The sequence below is a fragment of the Magallana gigas genome, chromosome 3 (genome assembly GCF_963853765.1).
Source record: "Magallana gigas chromosome 3, xbMagGiga1.1, whole genome shotgun sequence".
NCBI classification, from domain to species: Eukaryota; Metazoa; Mollusca; class Bivalvia; order Ostreida; family Ostreidae; genus Magallana; species Magallana gigas.
The window spans coordinates 54123950-54151898 of NC_088855.1; the positions used below are offsets into that span (position 1 = coordinate 54123950).

Sequence of the window (27949 nt, forward strand, 5' to 3'; positions counted from 1 at the left end):
TTAACGAGGGAACTAGCATCACTCGAACTCGAACTCGGGCTACACTTTTTAAGATTCGGCTAATAAGCGAAAACATAATGGGATCTACGAACGATGTTCCTTGATTAAAAAAATCTTTAATCCGTTATTTAATTAGAGCATTGCCTATGAAATATCCTTCTTCTGTCTTATTAATTTATTCTACATAGAATATTCTGAAAAAAAAAATAAATATAAAAATTATATGAAATGTTTTATCGGATTTCAAAATTCCATCCTAGAGTTTTTTTTTAGGTTAGTGACCAATACGAGTTTCCTGTGAGATAAAATGGGAAAGAAACAACATCAGAAAGACAAATTGTACGTAAACAGACATTTATATCTATAAATCTGTAAATTTAAAGGAACAATCTTATTTGTTAATAAATATATTGGTATTGATTTATATACTTTTTTTTCAAACTGTTGCAGCATGCGGATGATACAGTGTTGTATACCAATGAAAATCCGCTCTTTTTGTCTCTGCTGTAACAAAATTTTTGGAAATATATATTGTACATTTATGAATACAGAGAGATTCAAAATAGTTTCACTCTACCTTTTCTGAGTACAAGACTAGTTGGTCAATAAGAAATTAAATATTCAACATCAAATTAGGGTGATTGGATATTGGGGATCAAGTGATGAGCCAAAAAAAAAAAAAAGAAAAAGAAAGAAGATAAACACGTGTTATGATGAATGAACAAACATTCTTATCTAAAGAGGTGTACACTTAGTGATTGTGTCTGTTCTATTTTAGATATCTTACAAATACAGAATGGAGGACAGAGTTTGGAGGATACAAGGGGCGCTCAGCCTCTGGGGAGAATTCAAAGTTCAGAAGGCTTCCATTCAGTTGTTGCAGGTAGGCCAAACCTCGTCATATAGATTATATCTTGATGAGTAAGGACATGAAACATTAAGATTTAGACAAACTATCATTTTGTATTTACAGCCTGTCATTCCAACCTTTTGAAAACCCCCTTTGTACCAAGGAAGGAGTTGTGTTTGATTTGATGTGAGTTACATTTTTTTTAAAACATGCATTCTGTATTAAACAAAAATGTCTTTATTCTTTTAAAAGTTGGGTCTGGCATAGGACAGCTGTCAGTTTTATTTTTCAAGACAGAGTGTAAATTATCCTTTGATATAAATTGCACTATTATAAAGTTATTTTTTACAGAGGAGAGAGATATTGACCATTATGATTAAATCAATTTCATTCAGATGATTTTTAAGCATAAAATGGTCCGTTTTAATATTCTTAAGGTATATTTCATTGTACATCCATTTAAAAACTTTTGAACTGATAATATTTATAATTTAGGAACATTGTCCCATTCCTGAAGAAGTATGGTATAAACCCAGTCACAGGGGAGGTAAATCAGGCCTATTTTATTATTTCACTGCAATATTGTATTGTTTTCTCTTTTTTTGTATGATTGATGCAACAAGGTCTATATATTGTATTTGAATTATTATGCATGCAACTTTTATTTTACAGAAACTCAGTGCAAAAGAATTGATCAAGCTGAATTTCCACAAGAATGGAGATGGTAACTATCAACTTCAGATATAGAAACAATCTGAGCTTGTCTAAGAATGAAACATTTGATATTTTGTTTAGACAATTTTAAATTTTGTATTTTTTATATACTACAGGAAAATACCACTGCCCTGTCACATTCAAAATATTTAATGAGAACACACATATAGTTGCAATCAGACCCACAGGGAATGTTTTCTGCATGGATGTAAGTCTCCTTTGTTAATGCTGCTGGTACAAAGTAACATGATCTGAATATTTCAAACTGTCAGTGTCTTTATGTTATTTCAAACAGATAATTATATTGTTAGACTTATTGATGATTAAGATTAAATTAAAGCATACGATCTGTACAATAGTCAATAATTGTCAGATTTTAGAAACATAAATTTGAATTTTCGATTTTATGTGGTCTACAGGCAGTGGAAAGACTGAATATAAAACCAAGTTTCTTCAAGGACTTGCTTACAGATGAGCCATTCACAAGAAAAGATATTATTTCTATTCAGGTATGTGCACTGTGATCTAGGAAGCTATTTTTCAGGCTTCATGGAAAAAAATACATTTGACACTGATGGCTGAAATTAATTATTAATTTGTAAATACATGCAAATTTTAGTAGTGTTAATTTTTATGCCCCCCTTCGAAGAAGGGAGGGCATATTACTTTGCTGCTGTCTGTCGGTCGGTCTGTTGGTCGGTCCACCAACAGTTTCTGTTCATTTTCTTCGCAGAGGATGAACATATTGAAATGAAATTTGGTATACAGATTTATCATGATAATATCTAGGTCAAGTTCGATATTGGGTACGATCGAGCAATTTTCACCAGAGTTATGGCCCTTGGACTTAGAAAATTTCCGGTTATTTGCAGTTTCCACTCATTTTCTTCGCAGAAGATGAACATATTGAAATGAAATTTGGTATACAGATTTATCATGATAATATCTAGGTCAAGTTGGATATTGGGTACGATCGAGCAATTTTCAACAGAGTTATGGCCCTTGGACTTAGAAAATTTCCAGTTATTTGCAGTTTCCACTCATTTTCTTCGCAGAAGATGAACATATTGAAATGAAATTTGGTATACAGATTTATCATGATAATATCTAGGTCAAGTTCGATATTGGGTACGATCGAGCAATTTTCAACAGAGTTATGGCCCTTGGACTTAGAAAATTTCCAGTTATTTGCAGTTTCCACTCATTTTCTTCGCAGAAGATGAACATATTGGAATGAAATTAGGTACACAGGTTAATCATGATAATATGTAGGTCAAGTTCGATATTGGGTACGATCGAGCAATTTTCAACAGTTAAGGCCCTTGGATGTAGAAAAATTCCAGTTATTTGCAGTTTCCATTCATTTTCTTCGCAGAGGATGAACATATTGAAATGAAATTTGGTATACAGGTTTATCATGATAATATCTAGGTCAAGTTCGATATTGGGTACGATCAAGCAATTTTCAACAGAGTTATGGCTCTTGGACATAGAAAAATTCCAATTATTTGCAGTTTCCGCTCATCATACATGCCAACTTTTGAAAATCTCCATGGGGGATTTTACGCGCGACGACATTTTCCTAGAAGGAAATTTCGCGGCATTTTGTCGTGTAATTGCTTTGTATAAACAATTGAACTCTTAGAAAGTCATCTGTTTCTTTATCTATTTAACATTATTCCTAATGTGTTTATCAAACAATCTCCTCTTTCAAATGAAATCATAAATAAAGTACATAACTTTTTTCATATATTAAATCAATCTTTATTAATTAAAATCAATCTTTAAAATCTCAACAAACAAGAAATAGTATGGTATAGCAGTTCAAAAAGCACGCAGTTGGCAAACAGGACCTAGCTCTGCTCTTGTGACATCTACAAAATAAAATGAATAATTAATTTAATTAAATATTAAAAAGCATTTATGGGTCAAGTTGCTATAAAAAGTGGAAGAAAGTATTTATACCGAGCGCAGCGAGAGGCGGGCGAAGCCCGCCTCGCGAAGCGAGGATTAATGGTAACACGTATATATAAGAAAATCAGTAAAAAATGAAAGTTGAATCAGGGGTACTATGGCCAAAAAAAATTTCTTCCAGCCATGGGCGCCGCCATATTGGCAGCCATTTTCTTTTTTAAAAGGTAGTTCGATCATTGATTGACTGGTACTTATCGATGTTTATTGCCCCTAAACTCGATTAAATAAGTTCCAGTGTTTCGATAGAAGGTAATTTGAATTAAAAGAAATTAAAAAGAAAACCAGATTAGTTTCAGTAGTGCTTCAATCAAGAAACACGACTTGTTCTATGTATGTCTTATCAAATTATCAGATGGAAAATAAAAACATTAACGTCAAGGAACTGATCTTTTAGATACTGAATAAAGTATTCAATTTGGTTACCGCGGCATTCATATGAATTTAATTGATGAACAATGAAAGAAGAAATAAAAAAAATTAGGAATAACGTAACTCTTCGGCTATTTCCGAAGACAAGACGTGTACGTTTTACGTCTGTAACATGACGTCATAATGTAGACTGAGCACGCGACGTTTAGTTTAACTTTGACGAATGATTTGAGTAGGCAACCAGGCGGATCCTACTGTGTACGTTTCAAATAAATTTAGTTCTATAAAAATCAAACTCCACTGTGTTAAATCTGCGCTCGGTCCAACGGTCACACCGTTTACATATTAATTTTGTTCCTGACTTATAATTGTTTATAGATATTATATATTAGCTTATTAAAAAATTTAGTAATACCTTCATCTTGCTCCAATTTTGATTTCACAAAGAAGTTGGTAGCAGCAGGTGGCTTGATGGATGGCTGTTTTCATGTTCTTTGCAACATCATTCATTCCACCATGGTCTACCCTAAAATCCCTCAAAATAAAAATAAAGAATTGTTACTCATAAAGTTTAACATATCTATTCTTCTTGTAGATAATGTATTAGCTGTCACGATACACAATAAAATGTACCCTGCTAATAAATATATTCAATTGTGGGGACTTTAATGCACCCGACATAGATTGGAAATCACATAATGTACTCAGTGGGAACAACATCTACCCAAAGTATATCAGTGAGTCCATTGTGAATACCAGCGAAGAACTAGGCTTAGAACAAGTAATAACCTGCAAGACAAGAGGGGATAATATCCTAGATCTACTATTTACTTCCCACCCAACCCTGATAGAAAAGATTAGGAGTTTACCACCCATTGGCAAAGCTGATCACGATGTTATCTTATGTGATGCAGCAGTGGAACCAGTAAGATCGAAACACCAAAGAAGAGAGATCTTTCTGTGGAAAAGGGCCAATATGGATGCCATCAGAGAAGAAATAAAGAACAACTATAAGGAATGTGACAACATCAGGGACATCAATCTAATATGGGCAAAGTTCAAGGGTATGATCAATGACTTGATGAGGAAACATATACCAACTAAGTTTACTAGATCAAGGCCATCACATCCATGGATTGATACCCACCTAAACAGGCTCACAAGAAGAAAAAATAGAGCACATCAAAAAGCAAGAAGAACCAAAAACAACAGAGACAGAAATCGTTACAACAAACTGAAAACATCATGCCAGCGAGAGATACGACTGGCAAGGGAAAAATACTTACAGGAAGTGATAAGTGAGGACTCAAAGAGATTCTGGTCCTACATTAAACATCAAAAACAGGACTCCAGCGGCGTGTCTCCACTTAAGGGTCCAGATGGACTGCTCCATAGTGACACAGTGTCCAAGGCAGAAATCCTAAACAACCAATTTCATTCGGTTTACACAAAGGAAGACCTAGCAGACATGCCATCAAAAGGAGATAGCCCACATCCTTCTATGAACAACATCCGCATAGGAAGAAGTGGTGTATGTAAGCTCCTGAAGGGCCTAAATGTACACAAAGCAACCGGACCAGACACAATTCCAGCGAGATTCCTCCAGGACTTTGCACCAGAACTAACCCCAATCATGACAAAACTGTTCCAACTCTCACTTGATACCGGAAAAGTGCCAGATGACTGGAGGGAAGCATCTATTGTCCCCATATTTAAGAAAGGAGAGAGACACTTAGCCTCAAACTACCGCCCAGTCTCCTTAACTTCCATATCATGTAAGTTGTTGGAACATATCGTACATAGCCAAATCATGGATCACTACGACAGTAACCATATTCTGGCAGACCAGCAACACGGTTTTAGAGCAAGACGATCATGCGAGTCGCAGTTGTTGATTACAGTGGACGAGGTGGCCAAGTCACTGGCCCATGGAGAGCAAGTAGACATAGTGTTGTTGGACTTCTCCAAGGCCTTTGACAAAGTGCCACACCAGCGCCTCCTACACAAATTGCACTTCTATGGTATCAGAGGTAACACATGGAACTGGATCAAGGATTTCCTTGCCAAACGGACACAGCAAGTCAACTTAGAGGGTCAATCCTCTACCAGAGCTGATGTCATCTCAGGGGTTCCCCAGGGTACTGTGATGGGACCGTTACTTTTTCTCACCTATATCAATGATTTGCCGGAGCATACATCATCAGACGCAAGATTATTTGCTGACGATTGTCTGCTTTATCGGAAAATAAACTCCAGAGCCGATGCTGAGCAGCTCCAAAAAGATCTGAAGTCACTAGAGAAATGGGAACGAGAATGGCAAATGGAATTCCACCCCCAGAAATGCACAGTCATCCATGTATCCTTAAACAACGTCCCATAACCAACAACTACCTCCTCCATGGCCACACCCTCGAATCAGTCAACAGTGGAAAGTACCTAGGTGTAACCATAAACAACAGGCTGAACTGGACGGAACACATCAACAATGTCCGAGCCAAATCAAGCAAGACCCTAGGTTTTCTCCGTCGCAACATACAGGGATGTAGAGCCGACATTAAATCAGCTGCTTACAGTACAATCGTCAGGCCCACCCTGGAGTATGCAGCGACTGTCTGGGACCCATATCAGCAAGCCCAAATACAACTGTTGGAGGGTGTCCAGAGGAGAGCTGCAAGGTTTGTCAAGGGCAACTATTATGTAAGAACACAAATCAAGCAAGACCCTAGGTTTTCTCCGTCGCAACATACAGGGATGTAGAGCCGACATTAAATCAGCTGCTTACAGTACAATCGTCAGGCCCACCCTGGAGTATGCAGCGACTGTCTGGGACCCATATCAGCAAGCCCAAATACAACTGTTGGAGGGTGTCCAGAGGAGAGCTGCAAGGTTTGTCAAGGGCAACTATTATGTAAGAACACCAGGCTGTGTAACATCTATGATGAAGGACCTACAATGGGAGCCCCTCGAAACACGCCGACTAAGATCACGGCTCATCATGATGTATAAGATCAGGAACGACCTCATCGACATCCCAGCAACATCATATCTAACACCAGGGGATACTCGCACAAGGGGCAGCAAATACCGTCAGCCACCAACATACAAAGACGTGTATAAGTTCTCCTTCTTCCCAAGAACCATCAGGGACTGGAACAGCCTGTCAGATGACGTTAAAGAAGCCAGTACCATCGATGGCTTCAAGAAGCAGCTAAACAACACCTTAGCTGTGTCCTATGACCCTTAAGTGACATGCAGACCATTGTTTTTACCCGATTTTAACTGTAAATAGGAGGCTTTTAGCTGTGTTCGATGCGTGCTATAACACTCGGAAACCGAGGCCAGCACATCATAGGAAGAAGAAGAAGAAGTATGGCTCATTTTCTTCACAGAGGGTGCACATATTGAAATGAAATTTGGTATACAGGTTTATCTAAATAATATCTAGGTCAAGTTTGATTTAGGGTATGATAGAGCAATTTTCGTCAGAGCTATACCCCTTGGACGTAGAAAAATTCCAGTTATTTGCAGTTAACGTTCATTTTCTTTGTGGATGTTACCAAGGGAGGGGGGCATAAGTGTTTCACAAACATCTCTTGTTTTTTATAGAGTTTTGAAGTCTTTTGAGAATGTTAGTCATACATAGATATTAAGGTGGAAAGCTTTATCTTGAACTTGGGAATCTATGCATAAGTATGAAAAATGTAAATTATTCTCATATTACTGGTACTGGGCATGCTTTTGTCTTTCACACATTTTAATTTAATTTCAGGATCCTACAAAGATAGACAAATTTAATTTGAACACATTTTATCATGTGAGGAAAAACTTGAAGTATGGAGATGAAGGTTTGTGATAAATACCATACAAAGTTAATAACTACATTTAGTTGGTACTAGTTATTTGATAAAGTGCTATATTTTTCAATAAATCAACGGTTTCATTGTTTACCAGGAGATTATTTTTTATTTTAAATATCATCTGATGAAAGTTTCAGTTTTCTATCAAGTTTTAGTTTTCTATCAATTTATACTGTATTTGACCATTAGATGAGGATGCTGCTCGAAAAAATCCCATGTATCATCTTAAATCTGTTAACGCAGAGACACGGGACGTTCTAACAGAGCTAGAGAGGGAGTATAAACCAGCGGTAAAGATTCATGCAAAATCTGTTCTTTGCAAAGAAATCACTGCATTTTATGCTGGAATTGTCTGTAAAATAATACTGTATTAATATTTACAAATCCATTATCACTGATGTTTTTTTTGTTTACAGGAAAAGAAAGAAGAGGAGAAGAAAAAAGCAGACTTTCTGAATGCGGTATGTTGGAGCTATTTTATGGTTTCAAAGCAGAAGTTAAACAGTTTTTGATTGAAAATTTTAAGATAAAAAGCTATTGCATTAGTTCTGGTAAGTTTGTAAGATACATTTTCAAAAGTTGTTTAGTTTTGAATTTGTTATAGGCACATTACTCTACAGGGCGGGTGGCTGCCTCTTTTACATCAACAGCCATGGATCCTACCACCCAGCACGAAGCAGGTAAGACCCTACAGCCTCACGCAGGACAATAAAAACTGACCTTACAATGGTGGTGGTTGGGAGTAGGGGTTGGGCTATCCACAAAATCTAGACTATTTTTTTCTATCTAATTTTACAACAATCAATAAGCAAAAAAATTTTGATCTAATAATTGCTGCCAATTTCATATACAGATACTGTAAAATAAATATGCTTCCTTATATGAACCTTTAGAATAGCGAAAATGTTCCATTCTATGTGAACTCTTTCATGATGTCACAATGATCGCTTGTCGGTTGGATTATTAGAAACATAAAAGCTCAGTATTTTCAACACTTTTGAATGTTTTGGCTTTTTCCAATGTAAATATAAGTAATAAACAGCAATGTTTAAAAGTTCATATCCTGGTAAACTTTTTAACTTTGGAACAGACAGTATCAGTTTGACTGTTTCAGACATACAAAAATATCTGTTACAACTAGAGTTTTGGGTTGCACAGAGTTAAATCATTATTTATTTTCAGCCATCATTGATGAGGATGTGCTGAGATATGAGATTGTGAAGAAGAATGGAAAGAAAGGTTATGTGTCTATGATCACAAACTATGGTCTGTTGAATCTTGAGCTGCACTGTGAGATGGTGAGAACAGAATGCTTTAATTAAATTGATAAGAAGAGGGCACTTTCAATTTTGTATCTATATTCTATATACTGTAGCTTTATCATTTTTAATTAAAATTAGACAAAGTACACATATTAGAAGTTTTGGCTTTCAGAATATTGATTTCATCTTAGAACTTTGATGAGAGATAATTAGTTACATGACTTTGTTTTATGAAAATGGAACTGTTGTCTTTTTAAAAGTACCCTGTTTAATTTTCCAGTGAACTTTGATAGTCTTATCTTTTGGGATTATAGGTGCCTAAGACATGTGAGAATTTTATCAAGCTGTGTATGAAGGGTTACTACAGAGACACAAAATTCCATCGCCTCATTAGAAACTTTGTGGTACGATATTTAAAAGCAGTAAAACTTCAATTTGACTGGTTTAAAAATTCTTTGACAGGGCACATTTCTTTAACTCATTTTTATTTCTTTTTCAAGATTCAAGGTGGGGATCCAACAGGGACCGGAACAGGTAAAGAAAGTGCAAGTATTGAAATAGATCGTATATCAGCACAGTACGCTGAAATTACTCGCCTAGGATACAAATTGTTTTTGTACTAACACAGTAAGCCAAAATCGGAGAAATTGTATACATCTCGCAAAAGAATAATTTGACCTACCCAAACAATTTTTTGTATAACCATTGGTATCATGGTAAACACATGCTGAAGTCTAATTATCAAAGTGAATTGGTATCTTGTGTATTAATTTTCCATATACATGCATCTGTTTTTTTATTGTGTGTCACAAAATTTGCAATGGGGAAAATGTGTTGCATTTTTAGTTTACATAAGTCACTTTTTGTAATTTAAAATTTCTTACACAAAATAATACAGAATATAATTTCTGCGCATTCAATAATTTGAGATTTAAAAGAGATCGTGAAAAAAGCAAAAATTAGATATTGCGCATATACGGTAAGAACAAGTTTATCTCATCACCAGTAAATATGCTTCTATTGAGAGTTGTTGTTGATTTTTAGGAGGGGAATCAGCATGGGGTGATGCTTTCAATGATGAAATAAAACCCAACCTGACCCACACTGGTAGAGGGGTGCTCAGCATGGCCAACTCAGGCCCCAACACAAACAAGTCACAGTTGTAAGTAACAACTAAGTACTATAAGTATGGCCAACTCAGGCCCCAACACAAACAAGTCACAGTTGTAAGTAACAACTAAGTACTATAAGTATGGCCAACTCTGGCCCTAACACAAACAAGTCACAGTTGTAAGTAACAACTAAGTACTATAAGTATGGCCAACTCTGGCCCCAACACAAACAAGTCACAGTTGTAAGTTACTACTAAGTACTATAAGTATGGCTGACTCAAGCCCTTACATAAGCACAACACAGTTGTAAGTTAAAGTACAGAGCCTAACTTACAGATGTTAGTTTCAAACAAAGATATAGCTGTATTTTAACAGAGTGTAAGAAGTCTGACTATATATCTTTTTGTTTTACTAGTTTCATCACCTTCAGATCTGCAAAACACCTCGATGGGAAACATGCTGTGTTTGGAAGGTACATGTAATAGGGATTTTCTGTTTTGTTTTGATTTACTTATTAAAATACATGTAGTATAAATAAATATAAAGATGATTACCATGACTACATGTATGTTAAATGCGAGTTGGAAGTCCTAGCTTGTACCAGTATTTCTGTGTACCGGTATATTTAATCTCTAAATCTGAAATTTAGGGATATCTTTAAAAAGTTTTTGTTAGGTCTCACTGTGTTCAAGATAACAAGGTTAGACTGTACTTGTTCAGGTGTTTGTGACTGTGGTTTGACAGTATGTCTTGGTGCTGGTTTCAGGGTGGTGGGGGGTCTAGACACCCTTGATAAAGTGGAGAGGATTGAAGTGGACAAGAAGGACAAACCAAAGGTAAACAGGACACAAGATGTCAGTAACAACTAACAAAGAAAAAATACCAGATGTAGTCAGAATAAAACTAATTTGAAGTTCAAACTTTTGGTTTTTTTTTACAGAAAGACGTCATCATTGAGGATTGTCATGTTTTTGTGAATCCATATGAAGAGGCAGACGAAGAGGTCTTGTACTAAACTTTTTCACTCCCTAAATTGTTAAAGCTGATACATCAGTACTCTGAAGACTGAGAAGTTTCAATACAGTCTCAGTGTTTCTTCTTCATTTTATCTGATTTACATGTGTACCAGTACACATAGTCAGCTCTCTTTTATTTTTCAGCTGGCAACAAAACGTGAGGAGATAATCCAGAAACAGGAAGAGGAATTAAAGGCAAAGAGGAAGTATGCGTACAAAGCAGAACCGGAGGACATTGCACCCAAAACGTACAAAAAGGGTGTAGGAAAGTACATCAACCCAACAGCAGTGTAAGATATACAGATGTCTCATAAGTTCTTTATACTGTAGACGTGGAAAACATTACGCTGTTTTTAATTTCACTATGTTCACGGTCAGACAATTTTCCGTGAACATTAAGCCACCATGAATATTCTACTGCGCTTTCACCATCTCCGTGTAGGCTGCCATTACTGCATGCGTGTGTGCTTGAGCGGGGCCTATACAGTACCACTGTTTAGCGCATAGTATATTTAAAATTTGTTTAAAATAGCAAGCATGAGTATTACGTTAATTTAATACAATTAATATCATAATTAAACAACTATTTATAATGGAAGGTTTGTTTCACCTTATCTCTGCGGCCCGATCGAAGCCATTGTGAACACGGGTGCTAATTGTCACTTATTATCTGGGACATCTCCTTAGGGGAAAAACTCCTGTACAAATATGACGTTGTCTGCGATTGGCATTCATATTGAGCAGTTCATTTTAAGATTGATTGATTATAAAGGTGTACTTCTTTTTAACAGATTACACGTACGCTTTCCCCCTAATTTTCATGCCCAAAATATCAAATGGGCATTATACACCAGTGCTTATTACATTCTACACACACTTGTTTATTGTTCTCATGACACTGAACGTGAATTACTGTGGTTTCATTAATATTCAAGGGCATCAATTTTCGTGGATGAAGTGAAAATCACAATTTCAAGGATACGTAAATTCGTGGCCAATGACCCTTATCAATACAAAATGTTGAGAAAAATTGCACTTCAATGAACATTCAATTTCGTGGATCAACTAAACAACGAAATCCACGAAAATTGGCATTCAACGAATATTGATGAAACTACAGTAGGCCTTAGTTTTACATTATTCAAAAGAAAATAATGTAAATACACGATGCAGTTCATCATTCATCAGATTTTTTTTACAATCAAGATTTACCTTTCTAGGATGAGAAATCGATTATTCGTGAAATTTAAAACACAGTGAAAGGTACCTACACAGGAAATCGTGAAATTTTAGACACATGGAATTAAAGATGTTTACATTAACTGAAAATTATCATAAACTACAACTTCCATAATGAAATTTAAAGTTGAGGTTGCAATATTTTTGGTTTTTCAAGCACAATTACATATTTATATCTAGAAAATATCTTTTAAACCAGATAACTTTTGCAATTTGATTGAAATAAAAATGTGACCCATCTAAAGTTACCCTGCATGTACATGGGTTATCTAGCAGAGGCTGCTTCTTGTTATACAAATACTGTTTTTCTGACAGGAAGAGGAGTGCAGTCGACACGGCTTCAGTGCCTCCAGTCAAAAAGAAAGCAGCTGTAGAGGGAACAAAGTTTGGTAACTTCAGTGCTTGGTAGTCACTAATACAAAGAATTCTGGGACATTATTATTCGGTGATATCACGAGATTCCAATGTCTTAAGACAGCTTTAAGCCCATTGGACAATTTTCTAGGACAGATCCTGGTAATTGGTGTCCAGAGGAACTTGTGAATAGATTTAAGAGTACATGTAACATTGTGATATTGTTATCTAATGATGACCAGTCATCTACATGTACATGTATTTTTAATATCAACATTTTTATATTTTGTCTTAGGTGTAGTATCATTCTGTGCATATAAATGTTCATGTGTAAATTTATGATACATACATGTACTACATCTTCATTAACCTTTGTTTTTTATTTTCAAAAAGTTTAAGGATTTGTCATATATTTTGTGCAATTAATAATATTATTATCGCAAATATGATTTAATGATTATTTATAAAAAACACAACAAAAAACCATGTTTCATTAAATCTGACGGTAATAAGTCTTTTCAAAATGCGAAATAAAGTTTACTTGCGTTTATATGCCGTGATCAGGTTTGAGGTGTTTTAATGAAAAATGTACGCCACAGACCTCCAATGCAAACATTAAGGGAAATATACACTGAATGTATATACGATTCATTACAAATTCTCAATAAAGGTATACTGAATTATGGTTATAGAAAAGTTTTTTCATGGGTCCTTTGATAAACAAACAAGTTCTACTGTACAGGTATATTGTGCTTTTTCTATTCATAAAATAAAATAAAATTGATAATACATGTATCTGAATTGCTTTTATTTTGGTAACTTCACACACAGTAGCCAGAGACAAAGTGAGTCACAATGATTTGATAAACATACTGAAACATCACTTTTTATACAACATGAGGCTGCAAGCTTCCTTTAAAAAAACCCTTTCCTACAGCAAACTTTCACCATCTCTTTTAAATATTTTTGCTTTTCAACAATTTTTTTAGATTTACAAATATTAAAACATTAAAATATAACAATCAGATCAACTGAATGTTAAGTTAAACTATGGATTTAAAAAATACCAAAAAAAAAATAAAAATAAGAAATTCCTTCCCTTAAAAGAGTTGTACCTTCACATACATATAACAATGCACACATAACAAGAATGTCTTAAACACAACATCATGTAAGGAAGGTACTACTAATCCATTAACACAATAAATTATCAGCTTATAGAGACTCTGTAATTAAAAATAAGCTGAATTTAAACACCATTCTCACAAGACTTTTAAAGTTTGGAGCATCAGTCTCGAACCTCCACCCTCACTCCCTGGTATCGAGCATGAGATGAAGGCTTGTCGTACGGTGTTCTGCGGATGGCTTTTAGTTTGTTGCGGAGATCAGATCCACCAGAGGAAGAAGATGTTGACATGGCAACTGACTTTCCCGAGATTCTGTCCCTAGCGTCTTTCCTGCGTCGTGGTTCAGGGGAGTGTTCTCTTTGTCGCAGCAATTCTGGAGACTCCTCTGTCTTCTGTCTTTTATTCACCCTATAAAACATAAAAACTAACATGTTATTTTGTAGATTCAACTCAAAAACTTTTCTGCTTGCATTGTAATTTGTAAATGTAGAATACATGTACATACATGTATGTATAGTATTGCATGCTTAAGAATGCATGAAAACCATGGTTTAGGGTACCCATTGTAAAGGTGGAAAAAGAAAAGAAATTCCTAAAAACATACTTGAGATGACAATTAACTAATATATAATGTAGGATATTTTTACACATTCAGATGTTTTGTTAGCATTCACCTTTTGCTAATCTTCTCCTCTTCCACATCATCAGCGTACATTCTCATTGTTCTCTTCCTTGGAGGAGTGGCCAACAAAATGTCTAGTTCCTGCTCCATCAGGGCCGCCTCCTCATCCACCTCAGCCGCCTTGGTGGTCAGTGTCAGGTCAAGGTCATCATCTGACTCCTCCTTGGGGGGCAGATCCTCTTCTTCACTTTCAGGCTCCCTTGCTTTGGGATTTTTCTCACCAAGTATACTTCGTAATCTTTCTTCAATTTCCTTTTTACTCTGTGGCTTGGCACCTGTTTTTATCATTTGAAGACAATTTGACAGATTGAAAGATAGTTATTACCTACATATAAAAAGGTACATGTAGAACACCAACTCCAGTCTTATCTCCCTCAAAACTGCGTTTTATAAACCTTTTACTGATACATTGGTACGATGGTACATTTTAAATTCAGTTGATTGTAACACAATCGCTGTGTTAAGAAAATATATAGGAAAAAATTCATATTGTTATGCATGCATAGAAAAATCCAGTTTATTTCACTTTTATGGAGGTATAAGAGACACCTCCATTTCATGACATTCACGTACTCTCTTTCAAAATTAACTTTACTATCCTCATTCTGGAATACAATGTATCATGCCAAATAGAACATACTACGCTAGTTGGTCTTACCAAATTCTTCAATTTCATCAGTTTCCATTTTAACATTAACTGTGTCGTCACCAAAGATGTCCTCTACATCGTCGTACTTTATGGTCGACCTCTTTGCACTAAGGGCTGTCTTTGCTTCCCCTGTTTGTTCCTGAAGCTGTTTGGAGCGGAAACTCTCCTTCCTTTATGCAAAAAAAAAACAGTTTCAGACATGTTAACTTGACAAAATAACTACTGTTACAGAACAACATATATCAAATACTCTGAAACAATTTGTCTTGCTACATAGAACAAGAATTATATAATATACTCTTCATCCAAGTTTTACAGTCAATTAAAAAACAATTACCTGGACTTGCTTATCAAACCTCTTTCATCTGCAATGAATGAAAGTCATCATATTACATAAGGCAATGACAAAGGAGAGGTGAAGGAATAACAACTTTTATTTGAATATTAAATAACAATTTTTAACCGGGTTTTCCAACGGAAAAATCCGGTTATTAAAATGGTGAAAATGGCAGGCGGGCGGGCGGCTGCCAAAAGGGTATCCTCATTGTACGGATAACTCCTCCTACAGTTTTCAAGATAAGAAGTTGTTCTTTTGCAGATCAATTGTACATATATCAGAGGTGTGCATATTGGTAGGATTTTGATTTCCGATAATTTATCAAAAAAATACCAGCTTTTGAACTTAGTCATTTTTTGGCAAAATATTGCATATAGGATACCCTCATTGTACGGATAACTCCTCCTACAGTTCTCAAGATAGGAAGTTGTTCTTTTGCAGATCAATTGTACATATATCAGAGGTGTGCATATTGCTAGGATTTTGATTTCTGATTATTTATGAAAAAAATACCAGCTTTTGAACTTAGTCATTTTTTGGCAAAATATTGCATATAGGGTACTCCATTTCACTGGATACGGGTTGACATGGATTATGGATACAGTTCACATAAAAGAAAACCCGGTTTGCTGTCACATTGAGAGCTTTTCACTTGTTACTAAATGGAGTCGTTTTACAAGATGCAAAATTACTTTCTCCTCAACAAAATTGCATATTTCAGGCTTAAATACCTGTATATCAGCTATAATGACAAGACACAAATGCCCCATCTACATATAAAATAGGTAAATGCCAGAAATTTGTTCAATACATAGAGCAACGAAAGGGAGGTACCAACATCAGATTTAAAATTATTCGATGTGCAGATCCAAAAAATTCTCCATTGGGGGGTGGGGTGGGTGGTAGGGGTGTTTCTATTTAGGTTTAAACTTTCTACGGGGGAAACAGACCCCCTACCCTGTAGAACCCTGTCTGGATTCAAAGTTCAACAGTATATAAAATGTAACTGCCTCAAGAGAGCATTAATTTGTAGGGCCACACATCTATCTTTATAAGTTTGTTAGGTATACAAGTCTGATGGTAACAGGTTTAGTTACACAGGTTTATGCTGAATTTTCTATCTTACAAAGCATTTTTGATGTCATCTTACCTCTGTTATTTGTTCCTCTGTTCTTCTGGTACATCTTGCCTGTTTTCTCTGTGCTATGTAACTTTTTATCAGCTAAAATATGCCAGAAGAAGAGAAAAGTTACATCCATATACAGTGATTCAGAAGAAGACTGACATATTTTTGTTTCTGATAAACATGAAGAAATAAATGCACAATTACCAATACAATTTTTTTTTTAACTTAAACATCAATGAACCAATGACCTATAGCTAGAGTAACTATACCCACAAATACGGATGCTTACTTTTCATGGCATATCTCAGAAAGAGATACTTTGACTTTTTAAAGGGCTTTCCAAGACGCCATTTTCCAGGTGGCCATGGAATTTCTGGGGGTGTCCTTTTGGTTGGTTTGACTTTCTCTGCCTTGCTTGTGTCATCTTTTGCCACCTTTACTTTCTGTTTCTTTTCTTTGTTCTACAAATTTCAATCTTATGATGGTAAAATTTCATTATTACAAGAAACACATGACCTCTTGAAATCATTTTTTTTTGTCCTACTGAAAGCAAATATATTCTGAGTTAGCATTCTGCAATGATCTATACACATTGAGTGGCAGATGTAAATGAACATCAATTATTTAAACACACAAGTAAACATCTAACATATTCAGCTTCCTCAAAAAAGGAAGTTCATAAATGTCACTGAAAGTGAAGACAATTTCCTCACCTCTTCATCTGATGATGAGGAAGAACTACTGCTGCTGTCACTGCTGGACCCACTTGAGGAAGATGATGAGGATGATGAAGATGACGATCCTGAGCCATTGGATGATGATGAAGATGATGAACTACTGCTGGAGGAGTCCCTGGTTTTATTTGATCGTTTGGAGGACCTCTGGTCTTTTCTGGACTGTCTCTCTTTTAAGGAGGATGAAGGCTTTGCTTTCTTGTCTAATGGCTTTTCTTTTTTACTGCTTCCTTTTGAGGATTCTAGAAACACAAATAAAGCATTAGAACAATCTTAACTCCAAAGCAATATTGAAAATACTATTAGCCTACTGGGGCATAAAAACTACTCTCTAGAATTCATCTTTAGAAAATTTACTTTGCACTCAAAAAAAATAATAAGATTAAATTCTTTAGTATCAAAAATATTTTTTTTTTTATTCATTATGATAAGATCTTGCATATTTACCTGACTTTTTGCTCTTTTCACTGACTTCCATGTCTTTGCTTCCCTTTTCTATTTTGTCTCCATCATCCATCAAATCTAGAACAAAATCATCCTCATCATCTTCCTCCATTTTTTCTGGTTTGGAAACCTCTTCTTTTTTACTCTGACTGGACACTTTTTTAGTAGACTCTTTGGCTTTGGCTGAGGATGTTGGCTTCTTGCTCCCTTGTTTCTTCTTTGAGGTCTCCTCTTCATCTTCAGAGGAACTTGAGGAGGAAGATGAAGATGAAGAACTGCTACTGTCCTTCTTTTGCTTCTTCATGAACTTCTTCTTTCTTGGCTGTTTTGTTTTGTCTTTTCCTAAATTTTAAGATCAATTAACCTAAGGTAAACTGGTAGTACTTCTTGAATTTTTGAGGACAAAAGAAACTTCCAAAATGCAAAAAAACTATCCATTGGTAGTCAGTAGTTATAATTATTATTGGTGTTCTGTTATTTTGATTAATACAGAGTAAAAAGCACTTCTCAATTTATTCAACTTTATTCAAGATACATGCCTCTCCATAAGACTTATTTACTTTCAAAGTTCAAAACCATTTTAAAACCAAAATGAATGATTTTGACTCTTCCAAATACGGTATATAGTCAAAGAATCTGAAATTAATTTACATTATCTTTGTCATGGAATGCTCAATTAAATTTCCCCATCTAGCCTAAAAATATTAAGATTATCTTACCCATATCTGTGTCTGAAGTTTCTTCTGCCCGACTATCACCTAGCTTGATTTGGTCATAACTCTTGCTGAGTTCAAGCATGGCTCTGGCAGTATAAAGAGGATCCTGCCAAACGACATTACCTAAAAGTAGCACAAGTAACATCCAATACAGACCCATGAAATGAAATAATGATATAAATGTTTATTGTATAAGTTATAACCTATGAGGTAACCATGTTTCTGAGCTTAATGAAAAATTCAATGGGTAGAAAATGAATGATTAAATACTATGATTGAGAAAAAACTGTCAAAAACCATTTTATTTTATATGCTTGCAAAAAATGTTTAACTTAAATTCCATTACTATTCACAATAAAGGATATCTACAATGGCAAGAATAGTTACATATAGTGTATCTCCCACCATTACAATGGTCAGGTGAATGATCTTGATATAAATAACTTACATGATTGATCATCAATCCATTCAACATCTCCAGGATTAAATTCTCTGTAGTATTCAAACACATCTTTAGTATTCATGTCTTTGAGGCCACGGAAATGAATCGCCTCGAGGCGAATTCCTCTACGATCTTCGTCTATTTTGTCTTCCTCTAGACCCAAGCTATACAATAAAGTAAATAATAATCTTGAATAATAATTTAAAATTTTTTAAATGACATGATGAATGGCAAGTTCACATCTCAGCAAATGCTGAACTCATAGTCAGTGTTTTCCCCAGGCCGTTTTTGCATGGCGGTACCGCCATGCATTGAACAGGTCTAGGCAACCTCCGTTTTTGGAGGATAGATTTTATCCTCCGTTTTTGGGGGATAGATGTATGCGCCCCCTGGTGGATCTTTTCAGATGAAGGGCAATTAACTCTGTTTTTACAAAGGGAGTTAACTATGAATAAAATATAATTATTATACTATAAAAATATCACCTTATTTAGCTATTGATAATTATAATTATTGATAATATTTAATAAATATTTAAGTTTAAATAATTGCAGGGCTGATTTTAAAGAAAAATATCTTATGTGAAGACTCTCACATTTTTTTCAATATTCTGGATAATTGATATCTATAAATGGTATCATTTTGATTAATAAAATTTAACAATGTCTTTTTGTGTGAAGGGATTAAATTTAAATGATACTTAATAACATGTGAATTAATTAGAATAAGAGCTACAAAGTTCCTAAGGTATATGCAAACATTTACTTTGTACATGTACAATATAGCAGATCAAGATATCTATTGTGTGTCTCTCAACGTGAATGAACTCATTAATGTTTTAATGAGTAATAAACATCACTATTTTGTGATTTTTATTAAATGAAACATGTAAATAGTCTATGTCATTTGTAAAACTGAACACAGGAAGTACACACTTTCAAAGCATATTGTGAAAATACTATACATAGAATTTCAAATCCCCGCATACAATCATTAGTTTATTCCCTTAACTTTAATTCCCATATGGTCTGGTGCTTGCATTTTCTCATTAAAGATATGCACGAAGCCTTTGAAATATACCCATGCTATCCTCCAAAAATGGAGGATAATTTCACCCACAATGCAAAGTGACTTTCCATATATGGTAAAAATCAGCAGCCATCTTGAAATTGAACTATCCTCCAAAAACGGAGGTTGCCTAGACCTGTTGAAGATCCCCCGCCATGCATCACACAGTGCCGCCATGCTTCCCGCTATGCATACTTATTATAAAGCAAAATATCTTTTTCTAATTATTTCACATCTTAACAGTGACAAGTAGATGTAAAATTGTTGTTATTCCGTTCAATCTTCATAAATACGCTTGCACCCGCAGAGAGCGTCGCTTACTTCGACATCGATCTCGGCAAGGGGGCACACGTGGTTAAACCCCAGACAGCAGTAGTCACTACCGCATTTTCTATGGGAGGAGCTTATCAAGATAAGAGAAAGCAGCTAAGTTATATTTAGCATCACTTCTCCTCACCAGCTGATAAGCACATGGTTTATCTGATAACACAGATTACTGACCACTCATTTTCGATAGCCTAAGACTTTACAACCAATGTTTGGAGTGTAAGAAAACAAATTGTTGATGGAAAATTTCATACTGTTTATATGTATATGTTTTAAAGGTAAACAAATCATTATAAATAAATATTAATTTGTGTATAATTTACAGTTGTAATAAAATTGCTTACATTTTATAGACATATAATCCAAGTAAAATGATTTATCACTGAAAAAAATTAACCAAGTCACTTTTCATAAAAAGTTTCAATAACTCTGTCCCACAAAGTGAATGCAAATTTGTTTGTTTTCGGTACAAGGTTTTTGTGGCCAGATCGAGATCTTGGTCGTTGTGCATCTTCAAAGTTACTAATTGATGTGTATTCTCGGTCCACATTTTCATTCCAGTCTGGGACAGCCATGTTTGACCTCCGTTTATACTCCTCATCACCAAATTTTATTCTTTTATCATGATAGACGAGAAGGGTATTGTTAAAAGATTCAACATAATGCGTGTCAATACAGTTCACATAATCCTCTGGTGTCTTGTATATTTGTAGTTTATGAATCTCTGTCTTAAGAATTCTTTCTGCCTCAGAATCACTTAGGATGTTCTTTGATGGTTCATAATTTGGGTCTCTTCTGCATCTTGATTCCACAGAACAATTCTGGTGGTTGTTTTTATAGTGCTCAACAATATTATCTAGACATTGTCGCAACTTCACAGGGGAACCTTGGCAATTTTTAATTGCATAATATGTATGCGTTTTAATTGATGCAACCTTATCTGAAAGATCAGGATGCCAAGTAACACCCATATATTTTTTAGGACCGCTTGCAATTTTTTTCATTTCTTTGGTGACTCCTTTACTTGCATGCCACGTATCATTTGCATTGGTTACCTGTGGTTGATGTACTGCAAGATATTTGTTAACACTTGCATTTCTGTCATGTCCAGGGATGTTGATTGATGTGTCATTTTCATCAAAATGTTGGTACAAATTTTCAACTCCCCTGATTTCATGACGCTGGCTAACAGGATCATCTTGTCTAGTTACCACAGCCAAACCAACAACACGATGATGTGTTTTACCAATAGCAACGACGTCTGATTGGGCTGCATTTCTCCTCCAACCATGGCGGGCATCTGTCATAATGTTTATCCCATAAAAAGGGACTTCATTTTCTTCTGCCTTTAAAACTTCAGCTGTTACTTCTTCATTGATGGCATCTTTTATTGACTCCTTAGCCAGGTCTTCTGTCATAGAGCAGTACAAATTATGGTGACTTTCAAATGCACTCTCCGGAACGATACCTATATTAGCAGAGTCACAAATACGCTTGTATTGACTGTAACGAACACCTTTTGCATAAACAGAATGGATCATTCTGAGATTTGCAAGAAATAATCCACCAGGTAAATGCTGAGAGGAATCTGCTGTGACCAGGTGATTGTCTTTACAAGTGAAAGTTACTTTAGCTGTATGACCAAATCTGTGCAATTTTTTAACATCCAAAAGTTCAGTGCATGTTTGATTGTGATGCTCAATTCCGTAGCAAATGTTTCTCATCGCTGAATAGGTTGTCAGAAACATATCATCATCTGTGCTTTTTTTATCACATGGTAAATATGGTTGAAAGTTAAAATTTCTCTCATCATTTGCATCATCAACCAGTCCATTCAATTGCAAGTAAAAGTCAAATACTGCATTCAGCATTTGTTCATTCGTCACAGAAGACACTTTCTCAGCCATGCATAGTTTGATTTTATCCATTTTGTTGTAAACTGATACTTTATCATCTTCTGATTTAACATAAAATCGAATACATCCTGTAACAAGGGGTTTTTCCTGAAGTTTACGTTTTTCATTCCGTGCTTTCATTTTCTCTCCGCAGTCTGATCTTCGTTTCTTTCTTCCATGTTGTTCTCTATTTTCATCACGAATTCTCTTTGTACTTTCTCCATCCATTTTACTTAATTCTTATTTTACAACTGATGACTTTGATATGTATGTGTGTTTGTTATTATGCAAGTTTCCCACCTGCTGAGTCTGCAGAGCCATTGGCCAGTTTGGGGTACTCCAGGGTTATAAATAAGTTTTGTTTTCTTTGGGTATAATAATTAAATTGAGTTTTTCTGATAGGTATTTTGATTGTTATATAACTTTTTTTTTATTGATAATTCATAGCTATTTTTGCTCAATAAAATCTAAAGCTTTAAAGATACGAAAACCAAAACATATGACAAACTGCAGCCCCCCCCCCCCCCCCCCCTCAATATGTTACTGCATGGGATTGTTTCTTATTGACCAGTGAGAAACTTTCCCGCCAAACTTCACAGCATGGTCTGTTGGAAGAGTTTATTGTCTTTGGTCAGGGGTATAGTAGTGGCACTAAACTTTGATATGTATAATTAATACGTAATCATTACCATTGAACAATGAATCATTTTTTTAGTTCTGTTGGATATATATTTTGTTCTTTCTTTTGTTAGTAAAAACAAGTAGTTGCTTTATATTTAAAAATGTAATAAATTAGTCTGGTACCCCTGGTGTAGTGAAATAGTCTGTCTTGGAATCAGTCTGGCCATTCTACAGGAAATCATCAGTGAATGTAACACTCTATTTTTTCTTTGTTCTTTGCTTTACCATGTAAATGTCACAACCAAGAAGGCAAGTTTGTTTGAACATTACAGAAGTTGAATTTCATTCAATCAGAGCTCTATTTTCACACAGTGAATGGGATTTTGACTCGTGTGTTGTTTTTAACAATTGGAAAGAAGAAAATACAGATGAAGAGATAAGAGCTGGTCAGAATGTAAGTGCTACCAGTGATAACAATCCTGACATCAACGAGCAGCAAGCAGCAGGTGGTGATCCTGGACATGGAGGGGATGATGCAATACCAGAGATCAATGACAAGGAATGTATGTATTGTTTTTGCCACCCATGCGTGACCTCAAACCGACAGGAGTGGCTTGGAAATGGTGCACCACCCCATACTAGGAATTCTACCATTAGGAAAACAAAGTATAAAAAGTTTTGGACTATGATGTCACGTAGATATGCATGGGACCATCCCAGATATCAAGCGAAAAAAGCTGCACATTTTAGTCGTGATGAAGAAGTAGAAAACATTGTATGGACACAGAGAGAAATAATGCCAGAATGTGTTTTATCTCTAGTGAGGGATTTATACCCTAACCCCCCTGGTCGACCTTACATGGGACACAAGTGGGCTTGATTCGTGGACAAAATAAATGTGCAATATAAATTACAATTAAATTATTTTTTTCAGTAAACACTTCATCACATAACTTTTTAGTGAAACATTTGGATTATAAACATAATATATCATTGCTGCAAGGCATATCAATAAAGTAAGTCACTTATTTCACTTGTTTCTCTGTTCACATAGTTCCATTTGTTGACATTTCTGATGTGGTAATTAGGATTCCGTTTGACCTAGGGTCAAACTTCCTTATGCAGAGCAGTGGAAATTTGAAATCTTATCACTTCAGATGAAAATAGTATGAATTTTGGTATTAAAATAATTTTTCAAAGCTTCATTTTTAATGTATAGATGTATGAGATGGAGAGGTACAACCATGCAAAATTTTATTATATTAAAAAAATTGAACATGATGAAACTTTTCAAAATTTCTCTGCTCTGGTCAACATGTCAAGAAATAAGTGATTTTCAAAATTTAGCTCCTCCCATTTCCTTTTATACTCCTGCCTGGGGTTTAACGGTTAAAAGACTTGGCTTATGATTGAGATATATTGAAAGTGAGTTTATTAATCGGTAATGAATGCATAATTAGAGATGTGATTACTTCTAGTTTTACTGAAATGTGCCTTCGTTGACACATCCGCCATTATCGAATGTTGTGGATTTTCCAAGTTCTAAAAATAGCACACTGTTCACTCGATGGTGTTAGCTTGGTTGCGACATGCTTGAACTGTTTATTTGCCGTAAAAATATTGGAAACTTGAGCAAATGTACCCAATTAAGAAAAAAATACAGTTAACTGCAAGTAATACATGGAAGTGATATCACATGACTCGAGACATCGTATAGTACAGTAAAGTATGCCTCTGAAAATGATTGTGTGGAATCACATGTATAGGGACTGACTGCCAAGTTATAGTACAGTAACTAAATTTAATTTAATTTAAATTATCAAATTATCACAGAAACTTTTATATAAACCCCAAATTTAAACAAAAAATGTCGACTGTCCAGAATAAGTTGAAACAAGATTGCTGTAATTTCATGGTTCTGCCTGTTTCTTGTTACCCCCCCCCCCCCCCACACACACACAAAGTAAACTCCTCTATATATAAAAGGAAAATGAATAAAACAGAAGGTGTTAGAACTGCTTTTTGAATCTATATTTCTTGTAAAAGCCTCTTGAAAAAAATTATTTTTAAAAAAATGCTAATAGTTTTGCTAGAAAAAACCAGAAAAATTAAGGATAAATATATGAATTACAAATAAAATGAAATAATACTTGTTGATGTAGATTTCATGAGAATGCATCAATTATAGTACGCAACTTGTAGTACATGTACTATTACGCGCAGTGATTTCGCGCTGGCTGGGGCGCTGTTCCGTTGCACCGCGCACCAACGCTGCCAAACTTCCCCCCATGCATCAAAAATTTTCTGGGGAAAACACTGCTGATACCTTCTGTACAACTCATGGAGGTTAAGAGATGGATCTCTTTTTGATATTTCCAATCCAAGTCTTCTTGCCCTGTCAAGTTTTGGGTTATACTTTTTCTGAAAAATGAAAAAAAAAATCTTTAAAGTACAACCAACAAACAAGCTGATAGACCATTTAAGAGAGAAAGAAAAAAATTCAAAATGATACTTTCAAAGAGGAATTAAATAAATAAACTTACCATGATCAAATCTTCTGATGGACTTTCATATTTCTGTTGGATCTGTAAGGTTAATTAATTGTCAATAAGCATGATAAGATTGCAAAATAATATACATGTACCTAAATTAAAATGGGCAGAATTAAACCCTATGCATAGTATCAAAGTCTAACAATTTTTTCCTCCCCTGGTCTTTGCTCAAATTGGGTTTGTCTTTACATTTGGAATAAAGCAACCAGAATTAGGACAAGGTTTCATGAGTTTTGATTGACTTTCTTGAGATTATGGGCAGAAAGTAGCCCCGACTTTTACCCCATTTCATTTGTAACCAGCAACAAAGCACTGTTTTCTGGTGACTGAGGTAACATCCACTAAATGGTTTAATTTCATCCTTTAACAATGCTATATTTTCTTGATGACAAAGGGTAACAGGAGTGACAGACCTTTTAAGCAGGGAGTGTTATTTAATTTGGTTATAATGTTTTGCCAAAGAGATCCTCATATCAACATTTGATAGACAATTCCAGTTTACAAGGCAATCTTATCTTTAAAAAAACTTATTAATTATATTGACAAAGAACTATACATGATATGGGCCTAAAATGGCCACCTAAAATGAACATCGTCATTTTACTGTAATTCTTTGTTTTCTTTGTACAGATATATATGTGATGTTTTTACATAATGTTCATTTTGATTCAACTGGCCATAATTTAGAGATATGTTATCGTAAAGACAATCTTTATCGTCATTTTTAGCATAAAACAGCTTGTTTTCAAGCAGTTTTTCTTTCAGAAAACATAGAGTGCAATAATAGTGCATGCTTGAACAAACAAAATATTTTAATTAGAGATGTATCTAGCCAAGACTAATAAGTGACAAAAAAATTTCCTTGTTCAAGCATGCGCTCTATTTTTCCCATTCATAAAAAAGATAAGAAAAATGTCAATTTTTGACTGATTTTGTTTGAATTAGAGAAATAGTGCCACTTCTGACATCATATACTGCCAGTGAGTGCATACATGCATATAAATCAAATAAATGTGAAAAATATATTTTACATCAACTCTTCAAAAATATAATAAAACATTTTATTGTACCAGAAACACTTTAAAAAATGGCAAATTATGGGGGCCAAATTTAACTCATATCAAATATAGTTCTTATATATAGTAGTTATAAATTCATCTCACTCTTTGAAGCCAGGCATAATATTATAATGAAAGTCATTTTTTAACTTTAACTTTTTGATTACCACTCTGTTCGGGTAGGAGTCAGTTTCAAGTTGACTGTAATTCCAAGTCCTCTGAATTTCTATCAATAAGCCGTTTATTGGAGAGAGAGAGAGAGAGAGAGAGAGAGAGAGAGAGAGAGAGAGAGAGAGAGAGAGAGAGAGAGACCTTATCTATATATAAATAATGTATTTATATATAGATAGGGTACCATATATTTCTTTATCTTCCCGTACATTTAACGGCTTATTGATAGAAATTCAGGGGCCTGTGGTAATTCTCTATAATATCACGTCACCTTTGGTCTACTTGAATGGCTTGACAGTTCCCCCAATCTGACATTAAACTCCACCGGGGAATCATCACTCGAGTCATTTATCTCTCCTTCTTCACTCTCGGACTTTGATTTAATCACTCTACTGTCTTCACGAGTCTTTAGTAGCTTTGAGTCCAGTCGAGAACCTTTGTCACCAGACTTTTTTCGATTTCCCAAGCGGACATTAAATTCCACGTTATCCTCCTCAGAGCTTCCACTGCTTTCGACTTCCTCATTATAGTCAAGCTCTTCGTCTTCAGACACAGCCACCCGATCGCGTCTCTCTTCGTCCGATTCCGTATTCTCGATACATATTTTTAAGTTTGGAAGTTTGTGGTCTGTGTCTTCGTCCATCTTGAAACAGGAAGTATTGCAAAACAAAAAACCAAATACGCACCAACATTCCGGATCAAGTCGGGTTCACATCCTCAGTGACGATGGACCCCTCAGTAATAATATAGTATGATAAACTATACTGGATGTAAACTTCATAGCAGAAAATACTATTTTCTATACTGAAAGAGCAGATATGAGGACATACATGTACAAATTTTATAAAAAAAAATTTATTCAAGACTAGATTAATATCACTATATTGAGATCATACCAATTACTGAAAAAATCATTAATTTGATCCCCTTTTTGTGCTATAAAAATGCTCTGGTTTACATTCTTACCATTTGTACAACATATGGATCCGATTTACTATCATTTGTCCGTATCTTATGCAAATTTAAAAATCAGTAAACCTTTTTTTTTCATTTCATTTTATTCAGGTAAATATATCACAGAATGCCTTGATAACACATATACATACATCAAATAAAAAAAAAAAACAGCCAGTATCACAGCACTATGCAACTTCATAAGAATCAATCTGTTCAATATTGTTACATGTATCATGTAGATTACATGACATACAAATGATAGATAGCTCATAATAGCTTTGTTAAAAAAGCTTATT

The 27949-nt window shown here is 34.9% G+C and overlaps 2 protein-coding genes across 2 annotated transcripts; one reads left to right on the forward strand and one right to left on the reverse strand.

Annotated features, from left to right (window-relative positions):
* The first annotated feature begins 256 nt into the window (after positions 1–256).
* On the forward strand, positions 257–13542 carry LOC105344775 (RING-type E3 ubiquitin-protein ligase PPIL2). The gene is made up of 20 exons (XM_034480415.2): positions 257–339; positions 779–883; positions 974–1036; positions 1346–1397; positions 1523–1574; positions 1681–1772; positions 1984–2073; positions 7677–7752; positions 7954–8054; positions 8181–8225; positions 8369–8444; positions 8947–9062; positions 9341–9430; positions 9527–9560; positions 10071–10188; positions 10554–10610; positions 10905–10974; positions 11079–11141; positions 11299–11444; positions 12709–13542. The coding sequence occupies exons 1-20, from the start codon at positions 308–310 to the stop codon at positions 12800–12802; spliced, it is 1572 nt and encodes a 523-aa protein (XP_034336306.2). The 5' UTR covers positions 257–307; the 3' UTR covers positions 12803–13542.
* LOC105344785 (micronuclear linker histone polyprotein) lies at positions 13534–27366 on the reverse strand. Its single transcript, XM_066080390.1, has 13 exons — positions 26968–27366; positions 25459–25500; positions 25242–25336; positions 19011–19168; positions 18566–18685; positions 17850–18188; positions 17382–17644; positions 16958–17129; positions 16693–16764; positions 15543–15570; positions 15215–15375; positions 14549–14831; positions 13534–14282 (listed from the first exon to the last, which is right to left on the reverse strand). Exons 1-13 carry the CDS (start codon positions 27337–27339, stop codon positions 14036–14038), a joined length of 2352 nt encoding a protein of 783 aa, XP_065936462.1. The 5' UTR covers positions 27340–27366; the 3' UTR covers positions 13534–14035.
* Positions 27367–27949: the final 583 nt, after the last annotated feature.

Bases quoted from the DNA above. Each gene is read 5' to 3' on its own strand.
- LOC105344775 (XM_034480415.2), top strand. From the start codon at position 308: ATGGGAAAGAAACAACATCAGAAAGACAAATT. The intron at 9,063-9,340 runs GTGAGAACAGAA...TTGGGATTATAG, and splicing joins TTGAGCTGCACTGTGAGATG to GTGCCTAAGACATGTGAGAA. The intron at 10,189-10,553 runs GTAAGTAACAAC...TTGTTTTACTAG, and splicing joins AACACAAACAAGTCACAGTT to TTTCATCACCTTCAGATCTG.
- LOC105344785 (XM_066080390.1), bottom strand. From the start codon at position 27,339: ATGGACGAAGACACAGACCACAAACTTCCAAACTTAAAAATATGTATC. The intron at 25,501-26,967 runs GTGACGTGATAT...TTAACCTTACAG, and splicing joins GCCATTCAAGTAGACCAAAG to ATCCAACAGAAATATGAAAG. The intron at 18,686-19,010 runs GTAAGTTATTTA...TGCTACTTTTAG, and splicing joins ATGGATTGATGATCAATCAT to GTAATGTCGTTTGGCAGGAT.